The sequence below is a fragment of the Ochotona curzoniae genome, unplaced genomic scaffold (genome assembly GCF_017591425.1).
Source record: "Ochotona curzoniae isolate NIBS_2020 unplaced genomic scaffold, NIBS_Ocur_1.0 contig_4516, whole genome shotgun sequence".
NCBI classification, from domain to species: domain Eukaryota; kingdom Metazoa; phylum Chordata; class Mammalia; order Lagomorpha; family Ochotonidae; genus Ochotona; species Ochotona curzoniae.
Genome location: NW_024466313.1, coordinates 4,712,017 through 4,726,766, shown reverse-complemented (window position 1 = coordinate 4,726,766; position 14,750 = coordinate 4,712,017). Strand labels below are relative to the sequence as shown.

The window sequence follows — 14,750 nt, the reverse complement described above, 5'->3', positions numbered from 1 at the left end:
GACCTAGCCATGGTGTTCTGTTACTTGTAGTGATGCTGCCTGGGCACCTCTGGACCTGCCGTCCCTTGTGGCTGAACACTTCCCTGGGAGCCAGGAGAACCTGTTTTGGAAGCTCGTGCTGGTGCTGCCTGATGGGAGGGAGCAGCCTGCAGAGAGTCCTGGCAGGTAGGGAGGTTGGAGAATGCAGGGAGGTGCATGACCACTCCGAGAATGGCTGGCATGGGTGGGGCGGGGGCTGGGAGCTTTTAGTACTTAGACTGCAAATCTGTTTTGCTCATGACTTGAAGGCAACCTGTGATTTAAATTATTAGGTGAAAAGTATTGAAGAGTTGTTTGCTATTTAAAGCTCCACAGCGTGGAGGTTGGGGAGGCTGGTGTGGAAGCCTAGTGGCTAGAGTCCTCACCTGGCACATGTCGGGATCTTGTGTGAGTGCCAGTTTGTGTCCTGGCTTCTCCACTTCCCATCCAGCTCCCTGCTTGTGGCCTGGGAAAGCAATGGAGGATGGCCCAAAGTCTTGGGACCCTGCACCCATGTGGGAAACCTGGCTTAGGATTGGCACAGTTGTGGCCAGTGTAGCACTTGGGGAGTGAATCGTTGGATAGAAGATCTTCCTCTCTGTCTTTCCTCTTCACTCTATATCTGCCTTTGCAATGAAAATAAATAAATCTTTAAAAAATAAAAGAAAAAAGCAAGAGCTTACATGGGTGTTAGGAGGCCTGTGTTCCCTTTAGGAATGCCTGGATTCAATACCCAGCTTCTCTGCAGATCCGAGGAGGCCCTGGTGATGGCGCCTGTGGTTAGGGAGGCCTCAGTCAGCCCCGGCCACGGCCGTGGGGAGTGTTGGAAGACTGAGTTAGTGGACAGGAGGAGACTTACTCCACAAAAACACAGCTAGTAATATTGTATGCCTTAGGTTTTGATTAAAGCCCACTTAATTTTACTGTTTGTTTCATTTGAAAGACATAGAGGAAGATCTTTTACTCACTGGTTGCCCAAATGCCTGCAGACAGCGAAGGCTGGGGCCGACACACTGAGTCACCATCTGGGGCTCCCGGGTGCTGAGAATCAGTGTGGTGACCCAAAGCAGGCTGTGGGGTCCTCCTGTGGTCCCAAATGCCCTGCTTGATGTTACACTCTTGGAGAGGATAATATAGGTGAGGAGAAAAACCTAATGACATTTTGAAAAAAAAAATTCGAAAAATTGATATAGCTTTCAAAAATCATACTTTTACAGAAACTACAAGACTTGCTAATTTTGTTTTTCTTTTGTTTGAGATTTGATTCATATGCTATAAATTGTATCCGTTTGAAGTAGACATGTCCATGGCTTCACAGCCATCTCCACTGCTGTCTGCTTGCAGAGAGCACTTTGGACGTGAGACGTGGACGTGCGTGAACGCCTCTGTTCCTCCTTGCCATGTGCTGCTCTGTGCTTGAGGAATTGTCTGCTCTGGATGCCTTAGATAAACATCCTTGACCGGAGCCATTGATGTTTGCTTTTTTTTCCCCAAGATTTCTTTATTTTCATTGGAAGGCAGACTTACAGAGAAAGAAGGAAGCAACCCTCCATCCACTGGCTCACTCCCGAAAAGGCCGCAGTGGCTGGAGCTGAGCTGATCCAAAGCTGGGAGTTTCTCCAGAGTCCCCCACACAGTTAGCATGTTTTCAAGGCTAAGCCAGGCCCGTATCAGCATTCTTTTTCCTTGCCAGATTTGTTCATGTGAACATTGGGTTGTTTCTGTTTTGGGGCTAGCATGAATGTGGCTGCTGTGGACATCCACAGATAAGTATTTGTATGAACATTTGCTCGCATTTATCTAGGTTATATTCCCAGGAGTGTAACTGTTGGGTTTTACAGAAGCTCTGTGTTTGTCTTTGAAGAATTGCCAGTGTTCCCACAGTGGCTGCACTGTTTCACTTCCTGACCTCCTTACTTCCCCGCTTACTTTCATAGCAGTCATTTCTGCAGCAAGATGTGGACTGAGGAGAAAGGAACAATGAAATCATGATTAATCTCCTAGGACACCTGAGTAAGGTGGAGAAAGTGGCATTTTAAAAGTATTTAAACGATGCCTTCTCTCTTAAACCATTATCTTCTGATGTGCGAAATACTTGTAACTTGGGAATTTCTGAGGTGTCACATGAGGAGCTTGGTGCTGTAAAATGTGTATTTCAAGCTCCAGGGCTGCTTTGTTTTACTCCTTTAGAATCTAGAGCATGTTAGAATGAACTAGCTCCTTCCTGCTTTCTCCCCAAATACATAACTCCATGGAATTTCAAGCTCCATTTAAAAATAACAGGCTTCTTTTTTCTTTGTTCAGATCAGTGTCACAAAATAATTCAAATTTGGAATTAGATTTTTTTTTAATTTGTTTTATTGAAAAGGCAGAGAGAAGGCAGTACCAAGGGGAACATCTTCTGTAAGCAGTGGCCAGAGGTGAGGTCATCCGGAGCCAGGAGCCTCTTCCGGGTCTCCCACGCGGATGCAGGGTCCCAAGGCTTTCGGCCGTCCTCCACTGCTTTCCCAGGCACAAGCTGGGAGCTGGAAGGGAAGTGGGGCACCAAGGACACGAACCAGCACTCATATGGGATCCTGGCACATGCAAGGCAAGGATTTAGCTTCTAGGCCACGGAGCTGGGCCTCGTTATATTCTTCAAGGTTGTTTTCTCTTATCTGCAGAAATCTGGCAAATTGGTTAAAAGCCAAGTTCGTGGGCGAGGATGGCTTGGTGGGCGACATGTGCACTAATGATGATGGGATTCACACGCTGGCCCTGTTGAATGCATTCAGCAACAGGGGGTATCAGACAGTTTCTGTGCGTGTGTGTATAAAGGTGAGTGACAACTGCTTCATGATTTGATGCTTTCATTCGTGCCTAGATGTCATCAGAGGCACAGAAATGCATTTTGTTCTCAAAAGTGTCTTTTGCTATTGTTCTGCATTTCAATTTGCTTTTTAATATTGTTTACACAGTTGAGAGGGATGCGTGTCTATGTGATCCTCTGGTTGGGGTGGGGAGGCAAGAAGGTGGGGGGACATGTCTTTCATTTTTTTCCTGCTCTGTCCACAGGGAGGGAAGGGGAGTGGCCACTCCTTTCTGTCAAACTGCACCAGTCCTCAGGAATGGGGGTGGTCCTTTGTTGATCCTTTGAGACCCTGGTGTAGGGAAGAGTGCTTCAAGGGTGTGACTTGAGTGGTTGTGATAGTTCTGAGAAGTTGTTGGTTTTGTTGCTCCAGGGCTGAGGAAATCTTTCCAAGGTCTGTTGGTTGAGAAAGTCCACCTTAGTGCGTCCACAGACCCAGGAATGTGCTGCAGAACCTGGCCAGGAGAGTGGTTCCTACCTGTTCTGTTTCCCATCCTCTGACAAGCAGTAAACGGCCGCTTCTGGCCTAGATGAGCCACAACACAACACAAGTACTGTCAGCAACTGAGGACGCCCAGTTGCGATTCACGCACTCCAAGGTTGGACTGCATAGCCTGTGATTTTCCCTGTGGCCAGTGGGAACTGCAGCCCAGTAAGGGAATCCTCAGAGTTCCCCTGTCAGGCCCATTCCCATCCCTGGGTCTTGTGCATGCTGGTAGGTGGTTCAGCACAGCCAGTCATGGCCCACACCCTGTCCTGGCTCTCATGTAGCCAGCGGGTGCTGAGGCCTGGCCCTGCCTGACCTGTCTGTCTCCAGACCTGATCCTCCCCAGCCCCAGTTCTTATGCTCCTCACTGAGAGCTGTGGCCTAGTAGTTGGTCTTACGCAAACTGGCAGGGGCAGTCTCTCTGCTTGGCACTTGATATACCAGCAGTGCTGCAGCGTGGCCCTGCCCAGCCTCCTCCCAGCCACGGCTCCCACGAATGTCAGGTGGGTTCTTGTCAGGTGAGTTCTGTTGTCCAGCCTGGCTCTGCCCACAACTGTTTCCAGCTTTCTGCTTAAACCTGCAAGTGCTGTAGTGGCGAGCCCACAAGCACCCTGCAGAATCCGAGGTTGTACTCCTCTCTGGGAACCCCTTGTATAATGAGAGCCTGTTTCCTCCTGAAACTCAAACCTGCATAAAGATGCGTTTTAGGTTTCAGCATCCATGGTCAGAAAGGAAACACACGTGTCCTTGTAGGACAGAGGGCATAGGTGTCCGTGTCTTGCTCCGGCTGGCTCCTTGCGCTGGACATGGTACCTGACTTGACTCTGATCACTCAGCACCATCTCTGGAGGACTGGCCAGAGGTTCAGTAAAGCAGTTCGCTTCTGGGGCCACCTCTCGTAGTGTGTCCTGTTCAGATGTGTGGGATGCTGGAGTCTCTGTTCTCTCTCTCCTGTTAGGGTATTTTCTTTTTTTTTTTTTAAGATTTATTTATTTATTGTAAAGTCAGATATACAGAGAGGAGGAGAGACAGAAAATTCTTCCGTCCAATGATTCACTCCCCAAGTGAACACAACGGCTGATGCTATGCCAGTCCGAAGCCAGGATCCAGAAACTTCTTCCGGGCATCCCACACGGGTGCAGGGTCCCAAAGCTTTGGGCCATCCTTGACTGCTTTCCCAGGCCACAGGCAGGGAGCTGGATGGGAAGCGGGGCTGCCGTGATTAGAACCTGCACCCATATGGGATCCTGGCACGTTCAAGGCGAGGACTTTAGCTGCTAGGCCACACTGCCGGGCCCTAGGGTACTTTCAAATTGTACTTTGGTTATGAGATTTGCTTATTTAACTTTTCTACTCTAATGCTGTTTGTTTCCTAAATGGAAAGTGAATACATGTGCAAAGAGATGTGAGCTGTGAGTATAAAGAAAGAATATGTGTGGCTGCCCTCAGAGCCCGTAGGTTATTTCCTCTCTTTTCCCAGGGTTGCAAAGTCAGACTTCGCCTCCTGGAAGTTAGCTGGTTGCTCATCTCTGTCTTTAATGGAAGTCACACTGGCGTGTAGTGAAGTCAGATGGCTCTGTGGGATTCCTGCCTCATTCCCCAGCCCCTTCCTCAGCAGTCACTGTCTGTGTGATTTCCAATCTCTTGCTTCCTTTTTGCCATGTCTTAGTTACCTCGTGTAGATGTGTTCTGCTGGCCTCTAAGGAAAAAAAAAGTTAAAGTTTATTTCTAAGATTGTTTACATAGTCTAGAAGAATCCGTGCCCACATGGGTCTCTGATTAAGGTGGGGAGTGTCAAGGTGTGGAGGAAGGTGGGTGACAAAAATGTTTCCGATTTGGTTTTTTTTTTTCCTTCTGTGTCTGTAGGAGGGCATGGGAGAGAGCTGAGCTGAATTCTCCTTAAAACAGGTGTATTAGTTATCACTGCCGCATAACAAATGGAACATTTGTTGTAATGATTTCAGGGCCTGCCTGGAGCAGGTCTGTGTCTGGTGCCTTTTTGTTCCATTGCAGATCCCATGCTGAATGTCTGGGTGCTATTGCAGGTAGCCCACGGCACCCTCAGTGACCAGGCCCTCAACACAGTGGAGATGCAGAAGGACCTCCTGGGAGCCAGCGGGCTCCTGCTGCTGCTCCCCCACAAAGTGAGAAGTGAGGACGTGGCCGAGGAAGACGTGTACTGGCTGTCGGCAGTGTTGCAGCTCCGGCAGCTCCTGCAGGCCAAGCCCTTAGAGCCTGCACTTCCACTGGTGGTTCTGGTGCCCAGCCCAGGAGGGGAGACCATGGAGAAGGAAGTGGAGGAAGGTTTGTTAACCGGAGGCTACTTAGGAAGTGGGTGGAACCCTGGGCCCAGGGGTGGGCTGCCTTATGGTGTCAGAAGTGCAGCCCCACGCTGCCTGTCAGGGTGGAATTGGGAATGTGGTGCGGTATCCCTGAGAGCAGGCATGTGTGTTTCTCTCGAAGGTCTCATGCTGCAGGATTTGATTTCAGCTAAGCTGGTCTCTGATTACACTATTGTGGAAATCCCTGGCTGTATCTGTGATTTACAAGGCACGGCAAAGGTCAGTGATCATCAAGATATGTTGGCTTATATCCTTTTGCGGTATCATGAATTTAGCATATATTAATGTTTATAATTTTAAGTTTGTCTATAACCTTCTAAAAATACAAGTAGATAGCAAAAGATAAAATTGCAGGGACCAGCATTGTTTTAGTGTAGATTAAGCTACTACATGCTGTGCTGGCAACCCATATAGGCACTAGTTCTAGTCCCAGCTGCTTCACTTTCTGGTCTGGCTCCTCGCTAATGGCTTGGGGAAGCAGTGGAGGATGGCCCAGGTGTTTGAGCTTCTCCTTCCATATGCAAGACCCAGATGGAGCTCTGGGTTTCTGCCTGGCCCAGCCCTGGCCATCACGGCCATTTGGGAGGTAAACCAGTAGATGGAAGATAGCTTTCTCAAGTTCTGTGTCTTTAAAACAAGATATAAGTTGCCACAATCCTACTGTTACAAATGTATTTGTTTCTTTATGTTTGTGAATTGACAGTCTTGTCTCTGAGTGTCAGATATGCAGATCCTAATTTGGAGAGGTTATACTTGGAATATATGAAGAGATGTTATCTGGATTTCCTTTATAAAGGAAGTTAGGGAAAGAGGTGTTGGAATTAAGGTGTCCTGGCTTAGCTGGGGCCAAGAGGACACTGGGCTGACCTTGGTGCTTCTGCGAGGTGTGTCACAAGGCTGTTCTGGAAACCCAGCCTGGATGCTGTGACTGAGTCTTTGCTTCTCAGGTGTCGCAGGCCGTACAGTGGCTAGTCCACCGCTGCCCCCATGCCGTTGACCTCTGCTGCCAGACGCTCATTCAGTACGTCGAGGATGGGCTCAGCCGTGAGTTCAGTGGCCGGTTTTTTCATGACAGAAGAGAGAGACGTTTGGGTGGCCTGGCCTCACAGGAGCCGGGCCCCATCATCGAGCTGTTCAACAGTGTGCTGCAGTTCCTGGCATCTGTGGTGTCCTCGGAGCAGCTGTGTGACCTGTCCTGGCCAGTCACAGAGTTTACCGAGTCAGGAGGCAGCCGGCTGCTTCCTCACCTGCACTGGAACAACCCAGAACATCTGGCTTGGCTGAAGCAGGCTGTGCTCGGGTTCCAGCTTCCCCACATTGACCTTCCGCCTCCTGGGGGTGCGTGTGCATGAGTGTGCTGAGGGAGCAGGGCGTCCCACAACCATCCCTTGTTGTCTTGTACTACAGGCTTGCCTGGCAGGGTTTGGGTACCAGTGTGAGGGCTGTGGCCACCTCCACAGTATACCTACCTCTTCCTGGGCTGCCTGTGAGTGCGTGGTCAGTACCAGCAGTGGAGCTTAGCACAGGGAGAGCAGGAGGAAGCGGGAGCACCAGCCCCAGGCCTGTGGTGTTGTGTATGGGGCCAGGGCACTTGGTGCCATTGTAGCACCCTTCTTGTGCCCACCACCATGTGCTAGGTGAATGATGCGTTTGCACAGTTTAAAGCATTCTCTGCAGGTGACCTGGCTGGCTCATCCCGGTTGCAACAGATCCTGCTCCTGTCTGGCACAGGTCTTGGCCATGGCATAGAGCAATGCAGCTTGTAAGCGGTGAGCACGGTTATCATTGGCTTAACCAATGCTGCCACCTGATGGAGCCCAAACAGAAACAAGCCCTTGTGTGCACCATCAAGATGGGGCTACCACAGGAGCCATGAGCACCTACATTAGGCCCTCCATGCCTGTTAGCACAGACTCAGTGCCCCCACTGGCCTGTCACCCTTAGTCCCTGCTGGACACCAGACCCTTCTCTGCATAGTTGTGGCAGTGCTCACATCTGGAAGCAGGTTTCTCACTAGAAGCTCTTTTAGGAGGGGATTGATGATATGTGGAACTAACGAGGCATTTGTCCTCCAGCGCCCTGGCTTCCTGTGTGCACCATGGTTATCCAGTATGCCTCCCAGACCTCCAGCTCACGCCACACGCAGCCTGTGCTCCATTCTCAGGTGGAGAGCCTGCTGCGCAGGACCTACAGCAGGTGGAGGAGCAGGAGCCCAGTCCCCGCCCGGGGTGCAGGGCCCTCAGTTGCCGAGATCCCGTGGGACGATGTCCTCGCCCTGTGTATCAACCACAAGCTGAGGGACTGGACGCCGCCCAGGCTCCCCGTCACAGCAGGTAGTGGGACCCAACTCCTCAGGAGACTCTTGTCTAGTTGTAGTAAAAAAAAATAAAAAGAAGGAAAATACTTCCTTGTGGTTTCTGCTTCTCCCTTGGGGTCACCTTCCTTTCCTGTGACTTGACCCTGTGGCCACTGACCTTCTGGTGACCCCCCCCCCCCGGCTGGCTCTGTGGCCGTGCAGGTCCTCGGGGGCTCTGCTACAGTCCTTGCAAGCCTGTGGGACTCAGGTGTGAAGTTATGTGGTAGGATGGCTTTAGTCAAGAGGCTTCTTCCCAAACATTGGGTAGTCCCTTGATGTGTTTTCATCTGTTTTGTATTATTCTCACAGGAGCTGTGAGTGAAGATGGTCAGATATGTGTATACTTTTTTAAAAACCATTTGAATAAATATGATGTTCCTCTTTCATGGGAACAAGCCAGATTGCAGACACAGAAGGAGCTACAGCTGAGTCAAGGCAGGTGAGAGCTGCGTGTGTGTGTGTCCTGGATAGTGGGTGGTGAGGAGCGTCCTGCCATGCCATTGTGGCACAGGGTCTGTCCCAGAGCACAGTGAGGAGTGTCTTACTTTATTTGTCAGGCAAGGTAGTGCAGACATCTGACCCAGCTGCTTTCAAAGTGACGCGTGAACTGGGAGGACCCCTAAGCTTTCTCCCAGAAGAACAGTACCCCCATGTGGGCACCCCCCCCAAGCTACTGTTACTTGCTGCTGGGCCAAAAATACGTGTTCATGCTAGTGGGCATTGTTATGGATTTGGTAAGATTTATGGCTATTCCCGATAAAATTAAGTTTGGGTGCCATAAATAAGGTTACTTGCCATTACACTTCTAAAAAAGAAAGCATGTTTCTGATGTGCCATTAGCCTCTGCTTAGCCTTCCGTGTCAGTCAGAGCAGAGACGGGGATGGAGGGAGGAGAGGCACTCCAGGCGGGCCTGTTTCCATTCAGGCAGTGGGTACATGGGCTTTGGTGGCCCAGAGGAAACTCGAGTGAGCTCAGTCTAGGCTAGCATCGTCACCGCGGATGCAATGCTGCAAAGATTGTTAGCTCTCAACCCTGAAACTTGGGCCTGATTGGTAGAATGAACCCTCTGGAGAAATCTAACATTGATCAGGACAAGGGATGGGGGTTGTGCTATGGTAAGTTGGGCTGCATCTTGGGGTACAGTACCCTCGTTCCTTACTGGAGCACAGGTCTGATCATGGTTGTTCTGCTTCTTGCTGATGGACCTCAGAGCCATCTGCCTGAGGTCCTGCCAGCTCGTGTCCCCTGGCTGTCGGGCTTGTGGACGTTTGAGGAGTTAGGAGGAGTGAACAAGTTCTCACTGCCTCACCTGTCCCTCGGCCTTTCAAATAAGTAAAGGAATCTTTTTAAAAAGCATCAGGATAAGAAAATATGTATCAGTTGCTGAAAAAGTTCTGAGTGACAGTAGTAAGGAGGGTGTGTGTGGGTAAACGCCCTGCTGCTGACGTGTGAGATGATTCAGGAGTGAGTGTCAGAGCAGAATGGAATGTCCAGAAACAGCACCCACGTGCCAGTGATCAGGAAGTGCTGACATGGCACGTTTAGGAAAACGTCAGTCCCTCCTTCCCTCCCTCCCCCCCCTCGCCCCCCGTAGACAGCTGGAGGTGTAGGATATCCAGTATAAGACTTTGCCAGTATTGGAGCATCTGTTTGAACCCCAGATGGGAAGCAGACATGGAGCCCGGCTGCCCCCCAGGTGGAGTCTGGAGGCAGCTGTGCTGGTCCCCGGTAGTGCACCATTCGTTCTTGAGTTGTGGGGAGCCAGAAGCCCGCAGGGACAGTCACAAGCACCAGCCTTCTCAAGGGCAAAGGGATGGGAAGTGTGTGCTTTTACACTTGAACACGTGTCTCTGGCTCTGCCCACATACTTTGTCTTGCTGTTGATTGTAAGCATTTCATGTTTCCTTGTAGTTTGGGGATGAAATCTTTTCATCCCTCTCCCAACAACTTTCCTGCCCCGTTGTTTCACGTTCATCCAAGGAAGAGGAGCGCAGAGCGCGGCCGAGAGGGTAGGGGCGCCAGCGCGGAGGAGCTGCTGCGTGGAGCTTCTGCTGAGGAGCTGCTGGTGCAGTGTCTCTCGAGCAGCCTGATGCTGGAGAAGGAGGAGAACCAGAGGTGACACCCCACCCCACCCAGGGCACTGACTGAGGCAGGGTGGTTTGGGGGCGAAAGAGCAGTGAATTGGCAGGGGTCACAGTGATGAGTTGTGAAGTGTTAGCTGTTGAAGAGCTAGTGCCCTATGTAATGTGCACTCATTGTTCTACAGAAAGTGGGATTCCCGTGAAGCTCCAGCTTGGGTGGCTGGGGCCCTCCCTGCATTGCTCATTCCTCCCTCTCTGCCCTCCTCAACAGGCTTGTTACAGTTTAATGAAATAGAAGCAGGCGGGGATTTGTCCGGATCCTCCTCCTGCCCCTGCCCTGCTTCTACCCCACCCTCTCACCATCCCCTCAGGTGCTGGGCACACATCTCTCGCCCCCTCAGAGGTGCTCTTCCAGTGAGCATCCCTGCCACCCATACTAGATTGTGCCCATCAGTTTACGAACGGATACTTGCTGGTTTCTTCCAGTGTCCCCGCTTTTTGTTTCTGTAACAGTAAAACCCCTCCAAAAATGTAATAATAGCTCATCCCTGTTTGCCGTTTGCTGCAGCCTCCGTCTGGTTAGACTTGCCCAGGTACCCTAGGCCCTACCGGGGGCTATCCTGCTGTCCTCCCAGGACCTCCTGTGGGGTCCTTGTCCTTTTCCAGCGCCCGTTCTGGATTTCCCGAGTCTTTGGCACTCACTCTCTAGTAACTTCCCAAATTTTTAAATAACATCAGTATTTTGACTATTCCAAACTTATCCCTCAAGCCCTGAGCCCTCTGAACTGCAGACTTGAAGGCCCTGTGGGATTGTGATTGGAGGTCTATGTGTTCCGTAAAGCCAGAGCCTGTGTCTGGTGGCTAGTCAGGAGCAGCGGTGTTGCAGGGCTGTAGCTGTGGTCTCCAGGGCTGTAGCCTGGCCTTTGGTGGGGGCATGATCACAGGTGTTGGAAAGGTGAAATTGAAGTGAGTCTGAATGGGATATATTTTTCTTTGACTTGAAGACAAGTATGTGGAGGTAGACAGTTCTGGGCTGATTGGTGACACAGGGACATTATTTTCAGTTTTTTAAAACTGAACAGATCATTCATTTGGGTAGTCCATGCAGATAAAAACTACATGTGCACAAATCCAAGGTAAGTCAAATAGAGATGATATGCCAAATGTTTTAAGTAGCACATAAAAGTGTTAAGGTTATTATTATTATTAAATGTACATTGGGTTTATGTATTAATCAGAAGATATTTTCAGAAGTACATTTCTGTTTCTCTGTTGATGTCGTAAGTTCTAATGGTATAAAGCAAAAGCTTTAATTAAGTAACTATAGAATAAAAATGAATATTACATTTTTGCTTCTCAAGGCTCCATTGTTCCTGAAGTTGCACTCATTTCAGATTTCAGGATCAGCTTCAGCAGTGGCTGTCTGATGACTCCGAAGCATTTAGAGACTCAACCTCACTTCCTCTCTGCCTTCCTCAGTCAGTCAGACCCGTGGGGACAGTGTCGGTAACCGCCAGCCTACAGGTGAGAAGAAAGACGTCTGTTTAGTGTCTACGTTAGCATCAACAACAGAAGATGGCTGCAGGAAAAAGAGAACATCTCAACTAGCTAATCCTCCCTTGCAAGCACCAGCAGCCTGTGTGGGCGCCGGTTCATGTCCCAGCTGCTCCACTTCCCATCCAGCTCCCTGCTTGTGGCCTGGGAAAGCAGTGGAGGATGGCCCAAAGCTTGGGACTCGGCACCTGCATGGGAGACCGGGAGGAAGCTCTTGGATGCTGGATTCAGATTGGCTCAGCTCTGGTCTTCTGGCCATTGTAATGTCTCAACTCTCATGATGTTAAGCTGACCAGTAAATTGTTAGCTTGAATTAGACTTTTTATTTGTTTATTGGAATGTATTTTTCTTTCTTTTTGAAAGGAAGGGTTAGAGAAGGACAGAGCTCTTCCCTCTGTTGCTTTCCGCCCAGTGGATGTAAAGCAGGTAGAGTTAACCGCATACATGCTATTGGGCAGTTGGGAAGAGCGGTCCTGGGCTGATTTGGGAAGCCTTTAACAGGGAACAGAGAAAGCCAAGGTGACATACTGTTTCCATTTGACAAATCCTCTGAGTCAACATGTCAGTTCTAAATGAATTACCACATAGTTCCCAAGTCTGGTTACACAATAACATATTCATATAATGGAAAAGCTCACAGCCATTGACAATATGTGTTTGTAAAAATATGTATTTGAAAGAGTTATGGATAAAGGGGCAGGGATAGAGACCATCCATCTATAAATCCATTTCCTCCATAAATGGCCTCTTAATAGCTGGGGCCGGCTTAGACCATCCAGGAGCCTGGAACTTCTCAAGGTCTTCCAGATGGGTGCTTCCCAGGCACATTAGCAGGGAGCTGGATGGGAAATGGAGCAGCTGGGATGTGATCTGGTACCCACTGCGAGCAGCAGCTCAGTCCAACAACATTCGATGAAAATGATTGTTAGTCGAATTTGTTCATGAAAATGATATGATGCCAGCTGTGGGAATGTGCTAGAAGAGGCTGGAAGGACGCGTGAAGGAAGGTGCACCCAATAGGCCCCACAGGAGGCTTCTGACATGAGCCATAAAGTAAGTCTTGGTTCATTAATATCTCAAAAATTCCTTTGGTTTCTTTGTTTATTCAAGCAGAATGAAAGGCCTGGGGAGCAACCGCAGCTGTCAGAGGTGACAGGCACTTCACTGAGCGAGCGGCTGAGGCACCTGAAACGGTTGATCCGGAGCACCAAGGAAGAGGAGGCGGCCTCCCAACTGCGATTGTTAGCACTCTTGGACATGGTGGACATTTGAACATCCTGACGGGATGGGTAGGGGTCTCCCCAGAAGATGTCTCCGTGGACTTGATGATGTTCTCAGATGCTTGATGCACTCTTGGAAATGTGGTGACTAATCATGCAGCAAATAATTTACATGCCTAATGAGCTTTCCCCCAGGCTTTAGAACAAAAACCTGCTTCCCCCGTAGCACCCTCATCCTCTGGTCTGTTTACTTCTTCCAAGTACGTTGGCAATGTGCATATGTTGTTGCATGTGTCTGCACTTGGTTCCTGTAGAAACCATTTCCTTCATATAGCCTAGAGCAGATGCTCTGTGTCCCCATGGCCAGGCTGGGGCCTGCAGCTCAGCCTGTGTACCGCTCTATGGCAGGGACGAGATCACTTGAGCCATTACTGCAGTGGCAGAAGGCTGTCGTTGAGAGCTGAACCGGCCACCACAGCATGGGACACAGCTGTCCTCAGAGTAGGCTGAGAGCGTGCTTGCTATCCACCAGGTGTAACGTATTCCCAAGGCCCGGGTTCTTGTCCTAGCTCTGTTGTCCAATCCAGTTTTATACAGTGTTGGCTGAAGTTGCATATAGCGTCAAGTAGGACTATATTTACTGTTTGTTGTTGAGCCCTTTGTTGATTTATGATTCTGCAAGGCAAAATAAATTACATATTTGATGAATAGTATGCATACATTTTTGGTATAATCTGATTCTGGTTGAAGCTGTACTTGTTTCCTGTGCTCCTGTCATAACTCTGGCTGCAGCTGCTCTCTGTTCAGGGCTTCCTTTCACAGCGACCCTCATCGGGGACCTGCTTGTTGCACTTGTTCTGGAAGGTGGCACCAGGGAGCCCTGCCTGCTGCCATGGCGTGGCAGCGTCAGTCATGGGCTCAGACACCACCAGAGAGCAGCTGACATCTAGATCTTCTTGGTTCATTCTTCTCCCAGACACCAACCTGCTCAGCTTTGCCATTTCTTCCATAAACATCCTTTACAATGGGACCCCACTGGAAAGGTGAACTTTCCAATCACAACTTCCCTGTTTGAGAAATGATCTGTACCCAGTTGTCAAGGCCAAAACCTTGGCATTTTCTGAGCAAAGTGGACTTTTAAAAAATACTACAAATGGGGCAACATTTTAGCTTTTTTTTTTTTCTTTTAAAGATTTATTTATTTATTGGAAAGTCAGATATACAGAGAGGAGGAGAGACAGAGAGGAAGATCTTCCGTCCGATGATTCACTCCCCAAGTGAGCACAATGGCCAATGCTATGCCGATCCGGAGCCAGGAGCCAGGAACTTCTTCCGGGTAACCCACAAGGCTGCAGGGTCCCAAGGCTTTGGGCCATCCTCGACTGCTTTCCCAGGCCACAAGCAGGGAGCTGGATGGGAAGTGGAGCTTCCGGGATTAGGACTGGTGCTCACATGGGATCCTGGCACGTTCAAGGCGAGGACTTTAGCCGCTAGGCCACACTGCCGGGCCCAACATTTTAGCTTCTATCTAGCTCTCCGTCGTAACTCCACCCCTTTCCTTACATGCCAGTCGGTATACCCACTTTCCTAGGGTACATGAAGCCCTCCCGGGAGATGTCCCATAGGTTTAACTCCACTCTGCATATTCAGTTAGAGTACCTTGCCCTAGTGCGCACAGGGGACTGTTTGAAGAGCCGCACACATGCCTTTGGGGGGCCTTCTGTTGCACTTTCTCCTTGTGGGCAGCCCTGTGCTCACGGGAGCTTCTCTCGGGGTTAGCCTGCATTTCCATCTCAACATATATTCACTCTCCCTTTCAACAAATGTGTTTTCATTGCTGTGC

General features: G+C 49.8%; 1 protein-coding gene across 1 annotated transcript in view; it reads left to right on the top strand.

The window, feature by feature from the left end:
• Window positions 1-13,626, top strand: part of LOC121160729 (minichromosome maintenance complex component 3 associated protein) — a 41,379-nt gene extending 27,753 nt beyond the window's left edge. The window contains exons 20-29 of the mRNA XM_040986768.1: window positions 31-165; window positions 2,682-2,835; window positions 5,399-5,657; window positions 5,817-5,914; window positions 6,643-7,033; window positions 7,771-8,028; window positions 8,361-8,490; window positions 9,964-10,167; window positions 11,528-11,657; window positions 12,801-13,626. Coding sequence (XP_040842702.1) covers window positions 31-165; window positions 2,682-2,835; window positions 5,399-5,657; window positions 5,817-5,914; window positions 6,643-7,033; window positions 7,771-8,028; window positions 8,361-8,490; window positions 9,964-10,167; window positions 11,528-11,657; window positions 12,801-12,959 — 1,918 coding nt within the window. The 3' untranslated portion in view covers window positions 12,960-13,626. The remainder of the gene's footprint in view (window positions 1-30; window positions 166-2,681; window positions 2,836-5,398; window positions 5,658-5,816; window positions 5,915-6,642; window positions 7,034-7,770; window positions 8,029-8,360; window positions 8,491-9,963; window positions 10,168-11,527; window positions 11,658-12,800) is intronic.
• Window positions 13,627-14,750: the final 1,124 nt, after the last annotated feature.